The sequence below is a fragment of the Triplophysa rosa genome, unplaced genomic scaffold, assembly GCF_024868665.1.
Source record: "Triplophysa rosa unplaced genomic scaffold, Trosa_1v2 scaffold363_ERROPOS117636, whole genome shotgun sequence".
NCBI classification, from domain to species: Eukaryota; Metazoa; Chordata; class Actinopteri; order Cypriniformes; family Nemacheilidae; genus Triplophysa; species Triplophysa rosa.
The window spans coordinates 81,209-106,735 of record NW_026634368.1 but is presented as its reverse complement, the minus strand read 5'-3'; the positions used below and the strand labels follow the sequence as shown (position 1 = coordinate 106,735).

Below are 25,527 nucleotides of genomic sequence, written 5' to 3'. Positions count from 1 at the left end.
GTGTTTTTCTTATTTGCTCCTGTAAAGCTGCTTTGGAACAATGCACATTGTGAAAAGTGCTATATAAATAAAATTGAATTGAATTGAAAATGATAAAGCGCAAAGTTGAATGCCAAGCGTGATATTGTCTTTAACAGAATTCACTTTTCAAGGACTACACAGAACGGCTGGAATCGGACTACAGCCCTTTACTTCCTGGGTACATGATGTCACTATTCCGAGTTTTTGAAAAACCTCTGCCCAAAGGAATACGCCAAAAAAAAGGGTGAGGCCTTCCTTAGAGAAGAGGAAGAGCCGCTGGAGTAGTGTTTGGTTATCAGGGATTGTAAACATTTGACTGAGCTTAATTACTTTCACTTTCATCACAGTCCTACAGCTGGTAATAAGAATTCAGCTACACATTCTAAGATAAGCAACGGTCAAATAACAGCTTCCATGACTTTAACATAGGCTGTGAAACCTGTTCTGTGTAATATACTGATATTGTGTGTGTGTGTGCGCATACCTCTAAAACACTTCTATGAAACGTCATTTGAAGTCCTGCTTGCAAATGTCTCTTAGTCAATCTGATTGTTTTATTATCCAACTTTGGTCCAATATAAAAAGGCAAAACTAACGCTTCTGTTATTAGTGTTAATTAATATAACTGGTCTGACCCAATCGGTCCGGTGTCATTTCCCTCGCCATAGTAGGAATAACATTGCGATCTCTCAACGTTTGCACATGCACTAGCAGACCTCCGTTACACTTGTTACTGTTTATTGCTAAAGCCAAAGCTTATAAATACACGTGCACTGAGAGGGGGGCCGACCAATCACAACAGCCTGAAAAGCGGAAGCTCACTGATAGGGTGTGGGTGAGAAGTCTTCAGACACACGCTCTAAGCGGGGAACCAATCACGACAGACCTGGTCAGCTTTACCAATCAGAGCGTTTTGGAAGGAGGGACTTTATATAAAACGGAAAAAATCAAGTCGTTTTGTGAGAAGAGGGACAGCGGTGAACAATAGACTTGAAATATGTGAAATATAAAGCGTTTTTTGAAACTAGAAACATGAACATCCACCATTAAACACCCAAAAAACATAATCAAAGCTTCAAAAACAGCAAAAGAAGTTTTTGAACAAATGTGGTAACCCATATATAGTACAGCTCTTCAGAAAGACATTCTTTAGATAGATGTGTGTTAATATTACACCCACCTGGTACCTTTTCGATTTGGTTCTCTCTGTGTGGCAATGGCCGAGGAAGTGCTAAGAGTGCGACGGATTCCTTAATAAGCAAAAACACATCTAACATTAATCAAAAGCTTTAAATGACAAACTTTCTAAACCTTCCCCAGTCTTAAAAGATCTAACTGAGGAAAGACAGCAGACGCATGGGACAGCTCACCTGTGAAAGAATAGGTCATCCGAGACGAGGACAGCTCTGACAGACAATCCACTGAGCCATGAATCCTGCTAGTTAAAACAAAGCCAATGTGATTTCTTTCACAGCGTTTATACAACTGACGTTGTGCCAGAAAACTGCCAAGGCACATCATGTTACCCTTGAGTTTACTCTGTATGCAGTCAAACAACAAATGTATCCATTTGGTGACAGTCGCATGGATTTATTTTGACAAATGCTTGTCAAAAGTGACAAACAATTTGATGAGGAATAAATTCACAAAAAATGTTTTATGTTAGTACAGAAAAAAAATATTCTGAATTATCTTTTTTATGACAGGTACAAAAAATATTTTGAACGAACATGAAATAGCATTCACACCCCAAGACATTATGTGACAAATTCCATAAAGGATTGAATTGTGAAGAACTACTCCCCTTATATGTAACACAGCCACATCCCCATCATACTTTCCTGTATGTATAATAATATGTATATAATATGAATATTAAGTGATGCAAGTAATTTCAAAATAGGAAAAGGTTTTTATGAAAATAACAAAGACAAATATATTTTTGAAAAATGTAAGTTTATCAGTAAAGTCACATCTTTAGTGCAATGAGTATCGTGGATGGGCAGCAGTTTTCTTTCTCTGACAAAAATGAAAGAGTATGTGAATTGCACAAGGCAGTAGGTAGTGAATCGCCACTGGCTTAGCTGGCGGTTTGCTTCTTGCTGCCCTGAGGGTTAATTAAGAAGAGAAATGAAAAAGCTTCAAGAATAATCTTCTTATCAGCCAGTCGCTGATTTTTGAGAAATACAATGCAATCTGAAATAGGAATATTGCATAGTTGAAAAGTTTTGAATTAAGAATATATGATTCATGACAGATGGAGAAGAACGTCGACAATTTGTTGAATGACTACCAGGGGAATAAAAATGCTCAGAGGTACAAAGGGACAAATGGAGGGCAGACGGCTGCCGATGGGAAGGATTACAGCTGTAATGGAAGAGTGATTGAGGAGGAAAAGTACATAAAAAGGCAAATGAGGTTTGAGGTTAATAATCAAAAGCCAATTTCTGAATTAAAGGTGGGGTGTCCGATTTCTCTTAGCCGTTGTTGATGTTCAAATCACCAAAACAGACACACTCCTACCCCCATCTTTCGCTTTCATCAGCGCTCGGCTCAACTAATGTCCGTCCTCTGCACTGTGCACCTTACTGCTGATTGGCTACAAGGTTGTTTTGGTACTCGGCTCGACTTTGTCTAAACAAGCGTCATTCGGAAATCGGACACACCACATTTAAATCGACAATCTGCAACATTTGCATCTATATCGCCATCTCTGTTTGAAGTATTAAATTACAAGTTACTTTACATAAATATCTTTATGTGGGTTGAAGTCAAACAACATCAAACTGACATTTACAGACAAAGTCTACCTGACATCTCAAATTATAAATCAAGCTTACTGTTGAGAATCCGTTTAAGGAAAGGAGACAGTTTTGAACCCTTTTTATGTACTTGCTTAATAATTGATTTTTGTTTATAGTTAACCAGATATTAACTGCAGCCTGATTTTTTATCACATAGCAGGAGTTATTCTACTGAATATCTGCACAGCTGTGATACACCAGGAAATCACAGCATTACAAATCAAATGTGACCCTGGACCACAAAACCATTCATAAGGGGTCATAACATTTTTTTTATACATCATCTCAAATAAGCTTTCCACTGATGTATGGTTTGTAAGGATAGGATCATATTTGGCTGAGATACAACTATTTGAAAATCTGGAATCTGAGAGCTCTTTAGCTGTTATTATTAATCATTCAAAATAACTTTAATAATCTGAACAGACCTAAAGTAAGAGTAAGAGTGTATAGAGTAAGAATAACAGTGATGCTTGCCTTAGCAAACTTAACTCAAAAGCTCATTTCTAAATATAAAGTCCCCATCTTGAGATCTAATTTTAAATGTCTTTTCAGGACAAGGGCAGGGTGATTATTTTCTGTGGTGACTGTTTTTCCCTCATGCAGAAATGACTCGCAAATGTCGATGCACAATCTTATTAATGCTTCTGTACAGAAAGGTCAGGATGTCTGTCCAACAATCAAAGACACAGTCGGCCAGAAATAATCACACTACAAGTCAGCTTGACACCAGAAATAAGGCTCAGTTAAGACGTGGTTATGAGTGCAAATCCTGCACGGTACACTTGCCTCTGAACTCGTGAGGGTGGGGCAAAGACTCCGTGTTTGGGGGGACAGCTAAAGTATCGCACTCCTCCGACTGAGCCGTCATTCTTTCCACTCGGCTTGTCCAACTCAATCCCCAACCAAAATCCTGTCAGAGAAACGAACAGTATACAAACAGACACGTTTCACAGCAATTCAACAAAACGTAGCAATTCGGTTGCCAACGTTGGTTGACAATCTCCAATCTGTCATCTCCCAGTACAGCCAAGCTATAACAAACGGAGACCAAATCCTGTGATTTGAGTAAATCCGGTTATATCCTTTCCAAAAGCTTTGTAATGCAGGGACAAACAAGCACACAGTTTCTTTACGGTAAACAATGCGCAGATCACAGGGTAAAAGTCATTCTATAAATGTAGCAATAGCAGATGAAGAGGGCACGCTAAGAGAAAAACAGATTTCACCTCAGGGCTTTGAGCACCTCTTCAATAAAAGTGTAGATAAGATCTGTGTTCTCTCTCTTAAACACATGCTTGTTGAAGTGTTATTTCTGCCAAACTAGGGAATTATGTTGGATTCTTTCCCAAAACTAAACTTTTACAGTGAAGCCTAAGACAATTTTCAGAAACAATGTTTAGAAGGCTTTCACTTGAATGTCATGCAACAATTATCAAGTATAAGCTAATACAGACGTGATTTGCTTCAATCTGAAAATGTTACACTACAGCAAATGTTTTATTACAAAAGTGGTGATGGTCACATTTCAAAGACAAAGGTGCTCAGGGAGCTACATTTGTGCCTTTGAAGTGTCTTTTGAATGTCCTTTGAAGTCAAATTGTCAAACATCAGTAAATACAGCTACATTAAATGAATAACCTTTATACATAATATATTTCAAAAACTGCTGTGTTCAACTTCAAGACCCAGCAGTGTTGCAACCCATAAAGTCCCAGCAGTATGACAGATAAAATGTGCATTACGCGAATTTGAGTGGCTGGCCTTTAACTCGTTTATAAATTGTTTCTCCCTCCATTGTGTGATAATAGACATTTATGCTGCCACTGAAAAATAGCTTTAGTTCATCCAGAGGTTATACAATGGAGATAATTCCAAGAACACTGGCAAAGGAGTGGCTATTGAATTTCTCGAAATATTCAATTAACTCAGACATACAGAGTACTTTTTGGAATAGTCGCATACTGCCGGGCAGAGCAATGTAGGTGGCAATAGTGTCGTACCTGGAGCAAAACTAGTCTTGCCGTAAAAACGGATGTTTCCCGTCCTCTGCCCAACCACTAATACACGCTCCCCCAAATGCACATCTGTGTTCTCATGTGCCATGCTGTTCGCTGAGGGGGTCCTGCTGCGAGCGATAACTGATGGAAAATAATATTTGTTTCATAACAAACTTAAATTAATACGTCATGACCTGTCCTGTGTAGCAGGATATTGTACAGTGAGCTGGTTATTTACAGGACCAACCTGTCAGGGTTTGTTTTGCAGTAATGAATGGCTGATAGTTCAATACAATATTCCATACACAATGCACAACTTGACTTAAAATGGAACTTAAAATTTCCACATAATCACAGATAAAAAGCAGAGTTTGCAAGAAGGAAGTACCAGAGTGTTGGGTGGTGGTTAGAGGTGGTGGGGTAAATCTGGTACTCGGAGGGGTCCGTTCTTGCAATGGACGCAGTGGTGTTCTTTGCCGTGTATGTGGCCGTTGTGTTCGCCTGGATGAAGTTTGTCTGGAGTCCAGAGACGATGAGGAGGTGGAGCAACTGTGTGAAAGACCTGCAAAAAGAAAGCATAGAAACTCTTAAGCATGACTAAAATCGGTTACTGAGGTGGCTTTCATACTTGAAGTTTAGTTCAGAACAGGGCAGAGTTCGTGTGAAAAATCGCTAATGTAAAAGCTGTTAAGCGAACTTTGGTGCGCACCGAGTTCTCAAACCCGAGACCACCTGAAAGGAGGTGGTCTGAATGCGGTTGCACTCGAACTATGGCGCAGTTCGCGAATGTGAAAGCAAAACGGACCCAGGTGCGCATTTGTTCAGGAAGTATAGTATATAAAACACATGTAAGAGATGATAGCGTTGGTGATTTACCTTGGATTCGAACAAGAGGGAGCCTGCATTATATTCGCGTGTAGCGATTGCAGTCAGAATGGCAAATGAATGGTAAAACATTGTTTCCTGAAAATAGTCTGTTTGCAAGCAGCAGAAAGCTGTCTGCATGCAAAGTACATAGAGTAAGACCAAGTGCTATTTACTCTGATACGCATAATGGTACCAAATTAATAGAAACCGCTAAATATTGACCTGTGTTCTGGTTTTTTTTGTCATGCACCTTTATGATGACGTACGATGAACGCAAACGCACCAGTGTTCAATAGAATCAAGCTAAGTGTGAAACCAAACCAATGCTGCAGGAGGCGCCGGGAACAATTGCACTCGGGTTCGGACCCCAGCAAACGTGCCCAGTCTGAAAATGCCCTGAAATAGTTCTGTTTTTTGCGAACTATTGTTGGACTAACAGACCTGGAGAATCATGTCTCTTGGTAGTTTACTGCATTCACTGATCATATGAATGTTTTTTTGATTGATCACTGGACACACCCACATCACATTGTCAAGCCTCACTGAAAGTGACTCCATTACTTTGTTGCTGCTGATCTATGTCAGTATGAACTCTGCTTTATGAGTCAAGAACTAAAAGTTCAAATTGCTGCAGCTGGTAACTGTGGGAGAAGCATCACGAGATCTGGCTCAAAACGGAATGCAACTAAGCCTTATAATGGTTCTTAAAATGCCCAAATCAATAAATGAATTTGCAAATATGTGCAATGGACCATGTGCGAAAACATTTCTGAACATAAACAGCAACACAATTAGTCCATCTAACGGTCACATGATGTGTTACAAGGCTACTTCCCCACTGATTACAGACCGGGATGAATTCCAAATGATTTATTTTTGCTGAGATACAAAACTTCAAACAGGACTGAAAAAAAAATGCTGCTTATATTTATTATGATTATAGTAAGCAGGGCTGGGTCCAGAACGTTATGCTTTCGACCATGGTCAGTCACAAAATGTCAGCCTCAGTTTTAATCTCTAGGTGTGCTTAAATTACAAAGCCAAAGGCTGATACATCTAAGTATCCAATAATATCCAATCCTAAAGAGCTTTACCTGAACTATGTATTTGATAGTCATTCAACAACAGTATGGAACAAGAACAATGTTTTAACCCTGATAAACTCACACTTTAGATTGAGGTCCATGAGCCTGTCATAGTCATCCCTTCATTCAAGTTTATTTCTTTACCACTTTTCACAATTTTGGAAGTGTGCCAGAGCCATGAAGTATGGACTTCAAAAGCGTAAATCTGGTTTACATATAGCTGTCTCTGAACAAGTAAATGGTAAATCAGTGTTAATCCTGACTGAATTAAAACAGTTACCACCTCAGTTAGTTAACTTGGAACATATTATACAAAATAATATTACTTAAAATGTCCTTGTAAACACTAATCCTGCACACATAAATCCAACAGCATTCCAAAAATTAAATGTGCACTTATCAAAGTCAAGTTATTTAATTATTTTGCAATTTCAGTCCTATCAAACTTAGTCTTTGAAGCCTGTATGAGTCCTGGCCAAATGTTAATCTTGTGGAACCACGGACAAAAGACAATTTAACCTTCCAGCCCTTAAAAAATTGTTTGGGAATGAGGATCTCATTAAACTATCATATTCACAGAGCGTCATGGGCTAAAGACTTCATTAATGAAACAAGTTACGAGGCTAACTGATAAACAAACAAACAAACAAACAAACAAAAAAAGACATCAGTAATAGAGTATATTTCCCCCAAACACAGCCTGGTGTTAACATACCAAGTGCAATGATGTTATCTATATCCAACTTGTATAATTTTGTTCAGTGTATGTGCAATCCCATGGGATCGAACCCATGACCTTGGCATTGCTAGCGCCATGCTCTAACCACTGAGCAGATCTCTCAGCAGAATCACACAGCAAAAATAAGCTGAATATAGAAATTTTGCAGGCTGCCTACAGGTAAATGATACCTTAAATGATAAGGAGCAGGGCGTATCAAGCAGAACATCTCAACTGTCACTTAAGTAGTAACAAAAACCGTGACTGTTCCTATAGCTTTTTAGTAGTAAAATTAAGTAACTCTTAATTCAGTAACAGGTTTAAGACACCAAGAATCCTTTATACCAATTTTACATCAGTCAAACAAATAGCAAACTGATCTCAATCACTTAATGCACGGAGCAAATCTATCTCATTCACTTGTAGTGCATCTCAGGGAAATTATCAATTTTAACTCAAAGGGTGAATACGCAGAGTTGAGTGCTATCAACTATGTGTATTCTGTAGCATTTACCCAATGCAGCAGAATCAGAAATAACACCCCCCCCCCCCCCATTACATTCGTCCAGCGAATGATCAGTGGAGTCGTATTCTAACTCTTAAGAGGGACAGTATACAGGCCTCGGATAGTAACCCTCTTCGCACGGTACTACTTGAGAGTCGGTAACAAGATGAGCAGACTTGCTTGCGAGCAGTTACACAGAAACAAACACATGGGAATACAGGTGAGCGTTTATTATCTAAAAACTACGGTGCACCAAAAACATAAAAGTAACATATAACTAACAAAAACATACACGCTGAAACATTCGTACACTAAAAGAGGAATGTATGGAAAAGACAAGTAGTATAAAGAATGGCAATATTAAATTACTCCTGCACAAAACATCAGTTCTCTCGCGAAATTCACCTTAACAAGTTAAGGGGATAACTTAGGTGCGTTGTTGAATAGTTATACTTGCTTTGACTGCTGAGCCAATGAGAACCTGAGAGAGAGAGAGAGTGCTGATGGATCGCCGTGAGGAAATTCGCTGAGTTCTTCCTGAGATCGGAGTGTTCAACGAAGTTTGCCCCAGTAATTTGCCGGAAAGTCAATCTCAAAGAGATGAGACAGGTCCCAGGGGAGTTGAACTGCCGAGTTGAGCAAAGAATGAGTCGCAGCATGCTGGTCTTAAGCTCATACACGCCACGCCCTCAGCGGGTCAACTGGCCAATGTATAGCAGCCATCGGTGAGTGGGAAATTCGTTCTTTGTCTCTTTCTCCGCGCCTTATTTGGATGCCAAATTGAACTTATTAACTGAAGTTATTATAAAAACAAATGATGCATGAAGGGTTCACATTCTATACATCATTGCGCAGGAAACTTAAAGGAACTGATTTCAGTACTAAACATGCGAGTACATGAAGTTACATTAGGGCACACAAGAATTCATCAGTCAGCCATTAACTCTAGAACAGTGTTACTCATTGCGCGGCTCGCGAGCCTCCTGCGGCTCGCCAAGCTTTAATTCATGGCTCGTATGGCAGTAAATAATATGGTGAAATGATCACGCAGTCAAAATAGTTAATTCATAAAAAAACATAAAAAATAAGCGAGACATAACCCATTAGAAAATGCTGTGTCTGCTCTATAACAAATCATTTATATAAAAGTACCAAAAAAAAAGAGGAATAAAATATGAAAATATAGTCAAAAAAGATACTGTCTCTCCCGTTACGTCCATTAACGTTACACTGACTGACTGCGCAGCTGCCGGTTTTTGGCGCTCTTTCCAGCTCTTAACACTTGACGTTAGCTACTGCTATTTCCAACATTTCATGCTAGTTAGCTTGTGTTATACACGGACTACAAATGGATCGATTTCTTATCAAACAATGTCGTGCACCAAGTGGACAGCAACAAAGCAATGTGACGGTGACAAAAGAGGGAACTAAAGATTCGGAGCATGCAACAACCGCAAATAAACAAAGAAGCAGGGCTCTAGACTAACACTTGAGAGAGGTGGCACTGGTGCTACCAAGTTATTCAGTTGGTGGCACCAGCCCTTAATTTGATAGCACCAGAGTCATGGGGTGAGGTGAGAAAAAAGAATCACTAAAACTTCATTAAAATGTGTTTAATACATTAATAAATCAATTAGAAATTAATACAAATCATTGTTTATGATTGAATTATTTTTATTGTATATGTAAACTCTCTTTCAACACTTTACCATATTTAAAGCACATCTTTCATAAAGCTACTTTCTTCCTTTATTTGTTGTGAACAACTCCTATAAGAGAACACAATTCCTTTAATATCAGTGAGTGTTTTTGGGCCCGTCAGTTGTTGTTTGATGAACATTATAAACAGAGATCTTAATTATGCTGCTGCCCCTTTAAGAGCTCGCACAATATACTGGAACACGTGTTTTGTTTCCCAACTGTTTGGTCACGAAACAAACTGAATACCTTTACAAGGTTTCTTGTTAATATGGGAATTTTTAGGTTATTTTGTGTTAATATGTCCGTTTCAGAATAAGAAAGCGTGAAAGAGAACTACGTTTAGTATTTTGTGCTCTGACTCTCTGGGCGCGCGCATCTCAAACAACCCACGAGACCTGAAGGCTTTTAGTGATTATTCTTCATGAAAGCTGCATTGATACACGTTTGGATTCTATCAATATCGACTTACAAATAAATAGTATTTAGCGTGATGTATAACGTTTTGTATGCTTTGCAGCATTGTTAGAGATCTTTATACAATAGTTTAGTGCATAAAGTTTAAACACATGTTTCCTGCATTAGCTTCACATGCATACAATACTTGCAACACATTTCGTATTCTTTGCTGTTTTGTACCTTAGCAGGGGAAATTCTTGTATTCTGCATATTTATTTAAGTTGCAAGATTGAGCGCTTCACTCGTCTGCTCTTTCGGTCCTTCGCCTCTTACCCGTAACCCGCGAATTACATCTTTGGGGGTGGTGGCACTGATAGATAAGTGAATGGTTGAAGGAGGGGAGACGAAAATGAGTGACTGAATGCGCAGCTTGCGCAATATAACATTTGTGCGCATTAAATTTATAATACGCAACAATTATATATTGATCAGTTTGACAGTCGCACCGGTGCGACCATTAAGAAAAACTTGTCGCACTGGCAGGAAAATTTTCGCAAAATGAGACCATTTAGTCGCAGTCTAGCGTGTCAGAGCATTGGTTATGATTTTCGGACGGATCAGGCCTTAACTTAACATTCTTAACGAAAAAGTTGTCAATCGTTCTTTTCATCTTCTCTCATCATCCGCGGCTACATCCACTCTGTTTATCTGACGGGCCTAGGCTACTCACCTCTCTCTGTCTGACTACAGCACAGCATTTTCAAACGTACACACGTACAGGAATATCTGGACCACGGCCAATCAGAGGGGGGTCCGCCCTTCACTATCTCTGATTGGTTTAGACCATGATATGGGCCTAATGTGTCTGTTGTTGAACCACAGGGAGACTTTCGCACAGCCTTTTTTTTTTCTCGAACGGCTGGTCGCACGGGTGCGACCTCAGATTTTTTTTAGTCACACCATTGAGAAATTAGGTCGCATATGCGACCAAATTGGTCGCACTCTAGAGCCCTGATGCAGAGTCAAAGTTTAGATGAATGGCATAGATCTGACTATAATTTACAAGGCCCTTACAACGTAGAAAGAGGTGCCTCACTCAAATCTACCTTTACATAAAACTGTACTGAGATTCCTTCGTCAGAAACAGATAAACAATACTGCAATTGGGATTTCTTCGCCAAAACGGATTATGTCATGGTTCTGCTTCTTTTAGTCTTGGATTTCCTGGTCCTGCGGCAGAGCCATGACAAAGTCTTTGGTTATGTGTGGAGAGAAACATATTATTGTCCTTTTGACAATAATATGCGTTCTCTCCAGTGTCTTGTCATTGGCCCCGCCCCTCTCGTTTTCCGTATTACTTCCCGGCCGTGTTCCATTACCCTCACCTGCCCTGTGTCATTATCCCTCGTTTGTCTTGCCCTATATAATGCCCTCTTGTTTCATTGTCCTGTGCTCTTGCGTTGTGTGTATGTATGCGTTCTGTATATGCTTGTGTTTGTTTACCCGTGTTCTTTTTGCCTTGCCCTGTCTGTGGATTTTAGTTTTATTTTGATCTTGTCTTCACGTTTTTGCCCCCACGTGGGAAGTCTTTGTTTTTGCATTTATACCTTGTTTAGTTTTTCCCCATCGTGGGTGTTTCTGTTATTTAATAAATATATCTTGTTTAACCCCTTCATCGCCTGCCTGCAATTGGGTTCTTCCACGCACCGTCGTGACAAGATTAATTCTGGAACAGTTTCACATGCAGTTAATCTGAGATTCCTTTGTCAGAATAGATTTATGCATTTATTAATACTGAAATTTGGATTTCTTCGCCAAATCAGATTAACCTCCCACTGATACCATTTAAACTATGTTAAGACTTTTACAATCATAGCAGAAGTACCAAATCAAGCTATCACTTTATCTACATTAAACAAGCCGCAAATAGCAACATACATGTGTATAGCACGTTGCATCATATTGTCTTGATTTAAAACACACTTAGGTTGACAGTAGTTTAAGCTCATAACTTTTGTTTAATCACGCCCGCATTCTACCACCAATTATGTAGAGGTTTTAGCTAACGTTATTATATTGATGAGCAAAGCTCACCAAATATGGTTCTCCACCAGATCTTTCAACATCACATCCATGAAATGAGTTATTTAAAACATCAATTTCAGTCAAGGAATTAGTTTAGCTCAAAGGAAAATACATATAATAATCGTTATTAAATATACATATTTTACGGTCTCTGATTAGTAATATATAGCATAGAAACGGATACTTGCAAGCTCTGTGCTGGACCGATATCCGTATGAGATGGAATTGTTCAAAAGGTTTCAGAAGGCAGTCATGCAGAAAGTTGCTGGCCTCGTAATCGGACGCTTGGCTTAACCACGTGGCAGTAGAAGTCCATTGCTCCTCCTTTTCTCCCAGTCTCCGAAGAGACGCCACGAAACAAGTTTTAGAGCAGAAGAGAAGAGAGGAAGAGACGATCTTTCTAGAGCAGGCTCAATATTTAACTTCATGAGAGGGCATGCCCACCTGAGTTTGAATGCCCACAAACCAATCAGAGTTGAGCAGGGAAGAGGTTCTTTGTCCACTCAACAGCTAATTTGCATCTTTATGACCTCCTGATTCTTCTATACAGAGCGAAGGCTTGGCACAGAGAGAGGGCATATCCTAGCACTGTGGACAAGGAAAGTGCGGTATCGGCAGCAGTCCAGGACCGCACAAAGGGAATACTCGAGAGGGTTGGCATCCGAGCGAGTGCCTGTAGGGCTGCGTCGACTTGCGTGACATCAATCAGCTGGGGCCCCCCTTCGGTGATCGCCATTTCCAGCTCATGGTCCAAGGTGAAGTTCTGGTCCCTGAAGAAGGATGATATATCTATCTCAGTGTGGTACCCTTCGCTGGGGAGATGGTATAGGGCCAGGTCATCTATATGGAGGATGGTAGTGTTGTCACGATACTGGAATTTCTAACTTTGATACAATACCTAAAAAATATCTATATTCGATACCATTTTCGATACCACGGGGAAAAAACTTCCATAACAATAAAGCCCTAATTTTTTTACATTTTATTTAAAGTTAAATTGAACAAGATTAGACAATGAGGTATATTTTTACATTATTTATTAATTGTTAATCTAATGTTAATTTTACTAATACATTTATTATTTAAAATCAAAGTTGTATTTGTCAGTACTAATGGACCAGAGCTTACATACATAGTTGTATTTTTAACTAACATTTAAAAGAGATTAAAAAACGTAATGTTTTGCTCATTCTTTGTTCGTTAATGTTAGTTAATAGCCTTGCAAAAAAATTACAATTTTTTTATTTGTTCACATTTAATCATTGATCAACGCACATATAGACAGAAACGCAAACTTTAAATGCAAGAACTGTTGCAGAGACTCCGCACTGGCCATCTTTCTAACATTAACAACGTTTAACCAGAGCAAAGGAGATGAGTGGATGAAATCATTGAACAGCGCACATACATAGAGCGCTATGGTAAACACGGAAGTGCAAACGTGTATCACACGCGAGAACTGTTTCGGAGACTTTACCCGCACCAGCATCATTTCAAACATCAACTTAACCAGAGCGAACGAGACGAGTGGATGAAATCATTGATGAGCGCACATAAAGACAGAAACGCATGCATTAAACATGAGAACTGTTGCGGAGACTCTGTAAAAACATAAACAACATATAACCAGGGCGAATAAAACGAGTGGATGAAATTACTGATCAGCGCACATACATAGAGCGCGATGGTAAACATGGGAAGCGTAAACGAGCGGTTACCAAGCGCCAGATGTGTTACTGAGACTATGCACTGGCCATCTTTTCTAACATTAACACTTTTTAACTGCCCCAAACGAGTCAAGTCTGTGAGAGGATGCGGGGCTCTGTTGACACAGCGTTCACGTGCAGTGTGTGTCAACTCACTGTCGGAAAAAAGAGAGTCAGTGGGAACGCGCAGCTGGTATCGATACGTGGGACATGCGTATTGGAACCGTTTCAGATTTTTCATTATCGATACGTATCGAAATATCGATATTTTTGACAACACTAGAGGACGGCATCTTTGGGAACTTCGACCCACAGGGTTTGGTTGGGCAGAGTGATGCGGGTGGCAGTGTCGTGTTGATTGTAGGTCAGGGTGGCTATGCGTGCTGGCGTGTTGACTAGCCACCGATCTCCTATAATCTCTGTGTTCGTGTAGATGACCTGGTCACGGGGTTTAGCCTCAGCGGGGCAGCAGGCATTACCGCTCATGGGTTGTAATCCGCAGATTCCATCCGTGTTGTCCCGAAGGAAGGGTTTGCTAGGGCACAGGTAATGAATGTCTTTGGTCAAGGTGCACATACGCAGATTTGGGGCCAAATACAGCTGTTCATTGCTGTCATGGTAGGCGACCTTGTCTGGAGTGTGGATTCAGATGTGGGTGTTACCTTGCCAGAACCCGACGTTGACAATGTCCTTGAGTCTGTAGATGTTGTTAGGCTCGATTATAGGTAGGTTCAGAAGAAAGGCCAATTCGCCCTGTTTAGGGGCGATATGTAGAAGGATAGCACTGCCCAGAGAATAAGCGAGATGGGTCTGAACAAGACTCGTGGGGCCCGTAGTAGCAGATGTCAGAAAACTTTGAACGAGGTTCAGGGGTACAAGGTATGGCGGGATTCTGCCCATGGCTAGGCTGTACAAGGTATGGCGGGATTCTGCCCATGGCTAGGCTGTCCATCGATGAGATGACTTCACGCAGCAGGTCCGACATCAAGGTGGTGACCAGTTGGGCGAGGGCAAAGTCCGTCCTTAACAATGAAAACGTCTTGGTTGCGGATGTAACCTCGGTTCCCTGATGGAGGGAACGAGACGTTGTGTCGAACCGACAGAATGGGGTTTGTCTTGAGAACCTATCATCTTCTGAGTATTTAGAAAAGGCCAATGAAAATTGGCGAATGAAATTTGCATGCCGGGCTCCTCCCCGGATGTCCGGGTATAAGAGGGAAGCCGGCGTGCTCATTCATTCACCTTTTGTCTGAGGAGCCTAAAGCATCCTCCCCCGACCGCTGGGGTGGGCGGCCAGTGTTGTGGCATGAGGGACACAACGTCTCGTTCCCTCCATCAGGGAACCGAGGTTACATCCGTAACCAAGACGTTCCCTTTCTGTCGGTCTCTCGACGTTGTGTCGAACCGACAGAATGGGGTTCCTATGGAAAACGCCACAGCACTGAGCCGCGTCACAATCTCTGCGGAGCGACGTTGACTGGCCTGGGCGAGTCAGACGAACACGCTAACGCGAAATTATGACCTTCCAGTGGAGAGGAAGGGGGACCCAGAGCTTTCCACAAAAAGTTGGGAAGCCCCCTAACGCCGGCCGTCACGGGCGGAGGCCTGATTCTCTAAATGGCGAGAAGCCGCCCGGCACCGTACGGGCCACTGGGTAAGCATTATTCCCCCCTGGGGGGGAAAAACGCTGCAGAGGCCACTACCTACCGTAGGGAGGAATTAGTGGAGACACCACATGGTCTCACCATCAGGGGAGAACTCATGGGAGGAATGTGCGGACTGCAGGAGTTAACCGCAAGGTGGGAGTCCACCTGGGGAGGTCATGGGTTGCCAAGGTGGGAACCATTCATGAGGATACATCAGACGGAACAGCCCACGGAGGGGGGGTTACCACGTCTGGAGCACTAGGTCCGGTTAGAGCTATGTGGGAGATAACTCAACTGTTCCCCGGCCTAAGGGGGCAGGGCTGCTCTGCCCAGCCTGTCCCCTGGAAGGGTGCTTAGTGATGGATGGAATGCCTGTTCTTTACCCGAGGGGAAAGAAGTGAGGCGGGATCGCCACTGCTCCCCCCGGAGGGGGAAGGGCTTCCGCAGGCGTACGCCCTACCGGCTGCCGGTCCCACACCTTGCCAGGATGCGGGCTGACACCGGTTCCGCGCGTAGGTATTAGAACCTCACGGAGTTGTTGGGCATAGCCCAACCCGCAGCTCTGCAGATGTCTGCCAGAGAGGCGCCCTGAGCCAGTGCCCACGAGGGGTGTGCCTCACTCCCAACGGGCAGGGGCGAATAGAGATCGGTATGCCCTAACGAGGGCATCCACGATCCAGTGCGCCAGCCTCTGTTTGGAGACAGCCCTCCTGCTGACCTCCGAAACAGACAAAGAGCTGCTCAGAGCTTCTGGGCTCTGCGTGCGGTCCAAGTAGAGGCGCCGTGCGCGTACTGGACAAAACACGGATAGGTTGGGTCTTCCTCCCCGGTGGGGAGCGCCTGCAGGTTCACCACCTGGTCTCTCGGGAGAGTGGTGGGAACCTTGGGCACGTAGCCGGGGCGGGGTCTCAAGATAACGTGAGAATCCCGGCCCCGAGTTCTAGGCAATCTGTGGACACGGAGGGTGCTTGTAGATCCCCTACCCTCTTGGAGGTGAGCGCCATGCGGAAAGCCGTCTTTATCAAGACTGAGAAAGAGCGGCAACCCCGAGAGGCTCGAAGGGGGCGGGGCCTCTTGAGGCCCGCCACCTAGGTCGCAAGAGGGTACGGAGCGCGGATAAGGTGGTCACCCTCTCGCGCCCCTTAGGAACCTAATGACCAGGTCGTGCTGTCCCAGAGGCTACCCAGCACTTGGGTCATGATGAGCGGCCGTAGCGGCTACATACATTCCCAGTGTGGAGGGGGAGAGGTTACTCCCCCGTCTCTCTTGAGGACGGGACAGCTCGTACCCGACCGAGCAACTCCGCGGGTCTTCTCGCCGAGAAGAGCACCAGGACGAGAAGAGGCGCCACCTATGGGCGTATAGCCGCCCAGTGGCCGAAGCCCTAGCCTGAGTGACGTCCCAACCGGACCGGGGGTGGGTCACTCAGGATCTCCTCGTCCCGTCCAGACATGGAGACCAGGTTTTGCCTGGGATGCCGTAACGTGCCCCTTCCCCTGGGGAAGCTGTCCGCCAGGGGGAGCGGCCAGGGGGGAGTTGTTGTCAGAGCCTCAGCTCCGAGAACCAAGTCCTGGTTAGGCCGAAGGGGCGTAACTAGTACCACTTGATGCTCCTCTTCCCTGGCCTTGCACAGGCCCTGTGCAATGAGGCTCACTGGGGGGAAGCGTACTTCCGCTTGTCCCGCGGCCAGCTGTGCGCAAGGGCATCCGTGCCGAGGGTACCTCGGACAGGGAGTACCCAAGCGGACAATGGGAGGAGTTCGGGGAGGCAACAGGACCACCTGTGCCTGGCCAAACTGCCCCCAAATGAGCCGGCTGCGCGGGGAGGGAGTCGCCACTCTCCGCAAGGCGTCAACTGACGAGAGAGCACATCGGCTGTCTGGTTCAGGACGCCTGGGATGTGTGTGGCTCGCAGGGAGCTGATCACCTGCTGACTCCAGAGGAGGAGGCGTCGGGCGAGTCATGTTAGCTGCTGTGAGTGAAGAATACGCCACAGCAGCTGTGCTGTCCGACCGGACCAGCACGTGCTTCCCTGCACGAGAGGAAGTCCCTCAATGCAAGTAGCACAACCCACAACTCTAGGCAGTTGAATGCCAACGCAGGCGGGGGCCCGTCCACCGCCCCGACACTGCTTGCCCGTTGCACACGGCACCCCTTAGGGTGTGTCGGCAGAAAAGCGTGTGACCAACGCCTGCTGCCGGTGTGCCACGCTCTCCAAGGAACTTGACTCTGCCGCCAGTGTTGGAGCGGTCGTATATGCATCGACCCGAGGGGGGGCCACCCCCGCCGAGGATGCCATGAATCCCAGGAGCCTCCTGTTACAGGGGGACCGCTGACTGTCTGATCTCAGGCAGTTCAACACTGACCGGGCGCGCTAGTCCTCGCGCCCCCCCCTGGGGGTGAGCGGGGCCGCTCGTGAGGACAGAGTCGAGTTCCATACCGAGAAAGAGGATGCTCTGCACCGGGGAGAGCTTGCTCTTATCTCAGTTGACCTGTGGCCCCACCGATCTAGGTGCCGGAGCACCAGGTCCCTGTGTGTACACCACAGATCTCGAGAGTGTGCCCAAACTTGAGCCAGTCGTCGAGATAGTTAGTACCCGTACACCTCCTTCCCAACGGGGAAGGAGGGCGGCTTCCACGACCTTCGTAAAGACTCGTGGAGACAGGGACAGACCGAAGGGGAGGACCCTGTACTGATATGCCCGTCCCTCGAACGCGAACCGTCGGAACGGCCGATGTCGAGGGAGGATCGAGACATGAAAGTACGCGTCCTTCAGGTCGATTGCCATGAACCAGTCCTGACGCCTGACGGACGCCAGGATGCGCTTCTGCGTGACCATCCTGAAAGGCAGCTAGTGTAGGTGCCTGTTCAGAACACACAGACCCAAGATAGGGCGCAACCCTCCGCCTTTCTTAGGGACAATGAAGTACGGGCTGTAAAACCCGCTGAACACCTCGGCCGGTGGGACGGGCTCGATCGCTCCCTTCACCAGAAGGGAGGCGACCTCCGCCCGAAGTACGGGGGCATCCCTGCCTCTGCCTGAGGTAAAAGGACGTCCCGGAACTTGGGCGGACGTGTAGCGACTGAATCGCGTAGCCGAGACGGATCGTCTTCCTCAGCCCGCCTGACAGTCTGGGGGCCCCAGAACTGTGACAGGGGACTAGAGGTCGATCTGCTTCATCGCCCCCGCGGAGGGTGGTTCGATGGCTAGCAGTACGGATTCCTTGCCAGGGGAGGCCCCCCGGGGAGGAGATCGGCTCTGCCATAGTTCCTGCCTGGCGACTGCGCAGCTCAACGCACTGTCTGACTGAGAGTGCTGAGGGCTGGTGTTTATACTCGACATTGCGCTTTGCCATGACGCAACGTCGAGTTTGCCGTTCACCGTCGTGCAGAGGGTGAGAGCGGCTGAGGTAACCCAGAGAGAGAGGAAACTCTCCTTTTTGAGAGTAAGTGGGCGCCAGCCCCCCAGAGGGGGCCAGCAGATGGAGGGACGGGGCAGGAACCGTCCCTATCCGACCTACCAGCGCTGTGGCTGGGGTCGGGCCCAATGGTAGCCTCGATCCCCCTGAGGTGATCCCATGACAGCCGCTGCCCGCGGCTGCTGATGGGGCGATGGTCTCCTCTTCGCTGTCTCCTCCAGGTCACTGGAGGGCGTTGAAGAGGACCAGGGCTGCTGGGAAGCAGACAGTGCACGGGACTCGACGGCCGAGGCGGCCGAGTTGCGGCACGGAGGAGGAGCTTTTTACTGTCGAGAACCCTCCACAGTAACACCAACCAGCCCCCCCTTGCGAGACGGGTACGTCGAGAAAGCGGACCTTCTCAGCATTACTCATCTGCGCAAGTATCGGCCAGAGGAGTTCCTCATGGACCACAAGTGTGGACATCGTCCGACCCAGGGCCCCCAGGCGGCAACTCCACCTGGGGACACCGACGCATCCTCCAGCTGTCTCAACCTCGAGGGAAGAGAGGGTGACAGAACTTTGTTTGACGTGAAACGTGCAGGAAGGGGCGTTCCAGGTCTTGCAAAGTTCCTCATGCACTTCCGGTAAAGACGGCACTGGGGGCGAACCCGAGGCGCCATGTAGCCAGCCGCGAACGCCGGGAGAGGCAGTGCGGGCACTGCAACCCAACACTCACGGCGGCCCGGGAAAGCATGGCCGACATCTAGACATCCGCTTTTTCCTGGGCTCGACCCCCCGAGGGAGGGAGCCCGAAGAATCATTGATGAGTGTGTTGCACCCATGAGAACAGCGGGACAAGCCACGCTAGAGAAATTTAGCTCTTTTAGAAAGGAAATTAGCTCGAACACCTCCGGAACTTCCGAGATGCCCAGGGGAGAGTCACTGCAGGCAGGGACCGTCCGCTGCACCACGTCGTATATTCCAGCAGAAAAATTATCACCAAAGATCGTAGAGAAGCTCATCAGATGCGTAGGCTCTGAAGAACAAAAGGTGAATGAATGAGCACGCCGGCTTCCCTCTTATACCCGGACATCCGGGGAGGAGTCCGGCATGCAAATTTCATTCGCCAATTTTCATTGGCCTTTTCTAAATACTCAGAAGATGATAGGTTCTCAAGACAAACTCCAATCTGTCGGTTTGACACAACGTCGAGAGACTGACAGAAAGGGAACTCATCTCTGACATTGGGACATGTGCCTAAAGCATATAAGGTGGCTGTTATAAGGCCCCTTGTCAAAAAACCTCAACTCGACCCTAGAAAACTAGGGAACTACAGGCCTATATTGAATCTACCTTCCATATCTACAGTTCTGGAAAAAGTAGTTTCAACTCAATTATGCTCCTTCCTCCAAAGGAATGACATCAATGAAGAATTCCAGTCTGGATTTAGAGCATGTCACAGTACAGTACACTCGAAAATTACGTCGGCATTAAAGGAATAGCTTTGAAATGGTTAAAATCTTATTTATCCGACCGTTTTCAATTTGTAGCAATAAACAATGAGGTGTCACGCAAATCGCAAGTCCAGTACGGTGTACCACAGGGCTCAGTCTTAGGGCCTCTGCACTTCGCATTATACATGCTACCTCTAGGAGATATAATAAAGCGACACAGAGTTAGCTTTCACTGTTATGCTGATGATACTCAACTTTATATTTCCTCGAAGCCTCATGAAACACAGCAGTTCCATCGAATAATGGAATGCATAGTCGATATAAAAAACTGGATGAGTAACAACTTTTTATTACTGAACTCAGACAAAACAGAAGTGTTACTTATTGGACCGAAAACTGCTATAAGTAACAACCAAGAATACTGCTTAACTATTGACGGGGATCTCCATAAAACCCTCGTCGTCAGCAAAGAATTTGGTGTTCTATTCGATAGTAGTCTGTCATTTGAGAGCCACGTCGCCAACACCTTTAAAATTGTGTTTTTCCATTTTAAGAATATATCTAAACTACGTCATATGCTGTCAATGTCAGATGCAGAGAAGTTAATTCATGCATTCATGACATCAAGACTAGATTACTGTAATGCACTGTTAGGTGGTTGCCCTGCAGGCTTATTACAAAAACTCCAACTGGTCTAAAACGCGGCAGCTCGAGTTCTTACACGTACAAAAAAGTATGAACATATTAGCCCGGTTCTGTCAACCTTGCACTGGTTACCTATAAAGCATTGCATTAACTTTAAAATCTTGCTTATTACCTATAAAGCCCTACATGGTTTAGCTCCTCAGTACTTGAATGAACTCCTTTTGTATTACAGTCCTTCACGTACATTACGCTCTCAGGCGTCCTGTCAGTTGGTAATACCTAGAATTTCAAAATCAAGTGCAGGTGGTAGATCCTTGATTAATCTAATATATAATATATTACTAATAATAAATAATATTATTTTGAGGGGAAAATGACATATAACATATTATGTTGTATACATGCTGGTATTTGGTGAGGAGACTAACAGATGACAGTTGTTTCCTCTCTTTCTCCCATGCTCCGCCCACTCCCCAACCCTTCTTCTAAGAGTGACCATTCCCATTTAAATCTGCAGATTTGTCTGTGCGTGCAGCGCCACAAATAGTCAAACACAGCTTATGTTTACATTCACAAGTCATGAGACCATTGATTGCTGTTGCGTGTCATGACTTCAAATCGCTAATTTCGCGTTATCTTCCAAACATGATCGGCATTTGCAGGACAATTCATTGCTGTTGCGACTCGCGCTAATTTCACGATATGAAAGTTATCTATTGAGCATGACCGGCATTTGCAGGCATTTTGTCCATGGTGGCGAGTGCGGCCACACATGGCTCCACATCTGAGCTCTGGCCTTCCATCGCTGTGTCAAGGGTTGCCATGGTTTAGCTCCTCAGTACTTGAATGAACTCCTTTTGTATTACAGTCCTTCACGTACATTACGCTCCCAGGCGTCCTGTCAGTTGGTAATACCTAGAATTTCAAAATCAAATGCAGGTGGTAGATCATTTTCCTATCTAGCGCCTAAACTTTGGAATAGTCTTCCCTGCACTGTCCGGGAGGCAGACACACTCTGTCAGTTTAAATCTAGACTAAAGACGCATCTTTTTAATCTTGCATACACTACACTTCCATAATATAAATCCTCTGAGGGTTCAGGCTGCTTTAGTTAAATCAACCGGAACCAAAAACACAAATGATGTACTTGTTGCATCAAAGAGTGCAGAACAGTACTCTACTCTCAGCCAGTCTTGTCTCATTGTTCCAAGGTTACCACAGCGAGCAGGATGCAGTTCATGGCCTGACCTGATGGTAAAGCGGAGAATGGGAAGAGGCGACCTGACAAGAGCTGAGATGATAGAGCTGGATAAAGAAGGACGCGGTCACCTGACACGTCTTCATGGCCTGACCTAATGGTACAGCGGAGAATGGGAAGCGGCCACCTGACAAGAGCTGAGATGATAGAGCTGGATAAAGAAGGACGCGGTCACCTGACACGTCTTCACCACAAAATTTCAAATGCTATTAGATTATTAATGATACTCTTAAACTATAATTTACCTTATTAGTAAGTTTATTTATTTTATTTAGCCTTGTTGTGCTCTGGAGCTTGTGCAGAGGCAGCAGCTTATAGTCAATATGTCTTATGTAAAGCTGCTTTGTAACAATGAAAATGTAAAAAGCGCTATATAAATAAAGTTGAGTTGAGTTAATTTCGCAGACCACAGTTCAGTGAATAAATCACGTCTGTTGAAACAGTGCCACCTGCTGACAGGATCAAGTACTGTTTACCAGCCGAAAACAACGAGAGCTTCAGAGCTGCATTTAATGAAATTAATGTGTAAAGTTATGATAATGTACCACAGCCCGCGTGGCAAAAACATATTAAAATTCATATGATTATACTCTTGTTTGTGAAATGAAATGTTTTAAATCTTCAAAAAGCTGCGGGGCTTTTGGCAAGTCGTGACGGGCCCCACTCAACGCGACTGACCACCACCCACTCACGCTGAACAGCAGCCTACACAGAGTGCAAAAAGAAGTCTCTGGTGTAACAGAGGTGAGGGGAACAGCTGTTCATCAACGTTAGTGCACCAATGGAAGCTTGTGTGGGTACACTGTCGTTCCCTGCAGACTTTCTCTAAGAGAAACTGCAGTTTTGTAAAGCACAGGACACTTTGATATGTGTCAGTTATATTGCTTTTAAAACTGATGCCCTTAATGTGTGCAGGGTATTCTATATACATATAATTATTTATAATCTACACATACAAAATTAATCTAGATTTTTCTGTAGTGTATGAGACTACACGATAGTCATTATACAAATCAGGTGCCATTTGTGTCCCTCTATCATGTGTATGTGTATTAAATCACTTTTAAAATAAACAGCTTATGCCATTTTTTCTACGTGTTAATATTCACCATGCATTTATCTAATACTGTACAATGATTGAACTGAATTCAACATGAAAAACTGTACAATTTAAAGATTGCGTATCACAGGCAGTTTCTGCCAATCTCATATTAATCTTGAGTGCCTATACAGTAGTATTGCATATGTCGTATCTTCGAAGAGTATTTAGTTTGATAAAATTTATAAAAGAGAGATACAGCTGTACGATTATTTCTGGATTTCCATCTTGACGCAGCGCAGATTATCTTGATGGTAAGCGGGTCTCGCTCGTTGGTTGGCTCGTGGGCGGGCTCTTTCTTTCGCCTTGCTGTGCTTTTCCGGGAGAATGGCCAATAAAAGGACGACACAGGGATCCAGAATTATAAAAAACTTTCCGAAACTAGTTGGGAGCGCTGGGGGAGTGTATCAAGTACAGAAATACTACGTCATACGCCAACTCGTTTTTTAATAAATTGACCATGTTATGCATGAGAAGCCAGCATGTTTAACAGTCTAAAGAAGTCAGAATGCATGACATAGCATGATACCCAATCTTTAAGTAAAATATTTCTACAAAAATTTAAGTCGTTGTTCCACTTTCATTTTGTGTATGTAACAACATTTACGCTACATTTATGTTTCATTGAGTGTCATGTCTGCATAAACAGACCCTGGGGTGGGCACTGTATTAGCACACAAGTGACATTAGCTCTCTCAAAAAGTCCTACATTCTTCAGTGCTCACATTGCTTTTTACTGTCTCTACAACCCTAAAGGGGACCTTATCACCACTGTCGCTGTTCACACTTGTGTGAGTTTATCTATCAAGCTATTCCACTGGGATGCTAATTAGCTTTGAGCCTATGGTGCCTTCTAGGCTTTATCTGATATTGGGTTTGTAGGCTGTAAAGAGGATCATTAAGCAATCAGGTATATTAGAGGTGTACCTGTGTTGACCTTTGACATGACCCGTGCCAAGTCAATGCGTCTTGGACGGGGAACAGGAGCGTAAGGCTGGCGGGAACTCTCTTTGCTGCGCTCAGAGATCTTGCTGATTTTAGAAAGGGGGGCGAAGATTCCTGGAAAGGAGCAGGTAAGCATGAATTGCATTTACATTAATGTATGCAAATTCCAAATTTACATATGTGAATGAAAATGTATTCAAAGCACCCTGCACTGCATTCAAGGTATACAGTTTATCAGTATTGAAGTTCCCTGGGATCGTACCCATGACCTTGCACAACCATGCTTTACCATCTGAGCCACAGAAACACCTATTGAGCTACAAGAACACACACATTTCATTCTCTAATACATTACAGAACAAAGAATAATTATCACAAGGTAAAATCACTATAAGCCTCCATTCCACTGAAAAATACTGCAGTCCCTGACTGACTGTGAACAGCAACAGAATGGTTATGTTACTAAGGGTGCGTATTATATTAGGTAGGTTAGATATTTCGTACGTCATTAAATCATTTATGCCGCAGACGTTTTCCTATTGTATTGTGTCAGGGTACAAAACAGCCTCTCGTACCCTACTGCTTGCCCAAACCCTGAATGAATTGGGTAGTTAACATTAAACTATACAAGTAAATATAAAAGGAATCTGAGAAACTATGTCCATATCACTTACCATGCTTATTAGGGCAACTGAAGTACTGGACACCAGCCACTGATCCATCATTTTTGCCCACTGGTTGGTGAAGCTCCACTCCAGCCCAAAGACCACCAGCAAATTCAGTACTGCCACAGAACCGTAGAGTGCCAACCTAACCAACGAACCATTTTTTTTATGTATTCAATCATGGGACCACAGAAGCACCTCGCAGAAAACACTTTAGCAAATGGGGGTTCTCTGGGAAAAGTGTGAGAAATAGTTTACTGGCTGCGTGGGCTACAGAGGAGATAATACACGTTCAATAGACCTGGTTCACGCTCTCTTTATCTTGCTCTGTTCTCGAGAGAGCAATGAAAAGTGATTACTTCTTTTTTCCAGAAAACAACAAGCACATTTGCACACAATGTACGTAGTTTGGCTCGTACTGGTCAATCGCTGGAGAGCCAACCTTGTTTTTTTCATATGCTGACATTCATAAACAGGCAAATGAGCTTGGATAAAAAATAAGGTTAAAAGTAAAATGGAAATCAAA

At 44.2% G+C, this 25,527-nt stretch overlaps 1 protein-coding gene across 8 annotated transcripts in view; it reads right to left on the bottom strand.

The window, feature by feature from the left end:
- Nucleotides 1–25,527, bottom strand: part of LOC130550585 (CAP-Gly domain-containing linker protein 4-like) — a 108,496-nt gene that overhangs the window by 7,366 nt on the left and 75,603 nt on the right. For 5 of the 8 annotated variants that reach the window (XM_057328076.1, XM_057328075.1, XM_057328077.1 and 2 more), the window contains 7 exons: nt 25,011–25,146; nt 24,319–24,450; nt 5,214–5,387; nt 4,829–4,966; nt 3,615–3,738; nt 1,392–1,459; nt 1,202–1,271 (listed from right to left, as the gene is read on the bottom strand). In XM_057328076.1, the coding sequence (XP_057184059.1) occupies nt 1,202–1,271; nt 1,392–1,459; nt 3,615–3,738; nt 4,829–4,966; nt 5,214–5,387; nt 24,319–24,450; nt 25,011–25,146 (842 nt within the window). The remainder of the gene's footprint in view (nt 1–1,201; nt 1,272–1,391; nt 1,460–3,614; nt 3,739–4,828; nt 4,967–5,213; nt 5,388–24,318; nt 24,451–25,010; nt 25,147–25,527) is intronic. The other 3 variants (XM_057328072.1, XM_057328073.1, XM_057328074.1) reach the window with 3 other exon arrangements.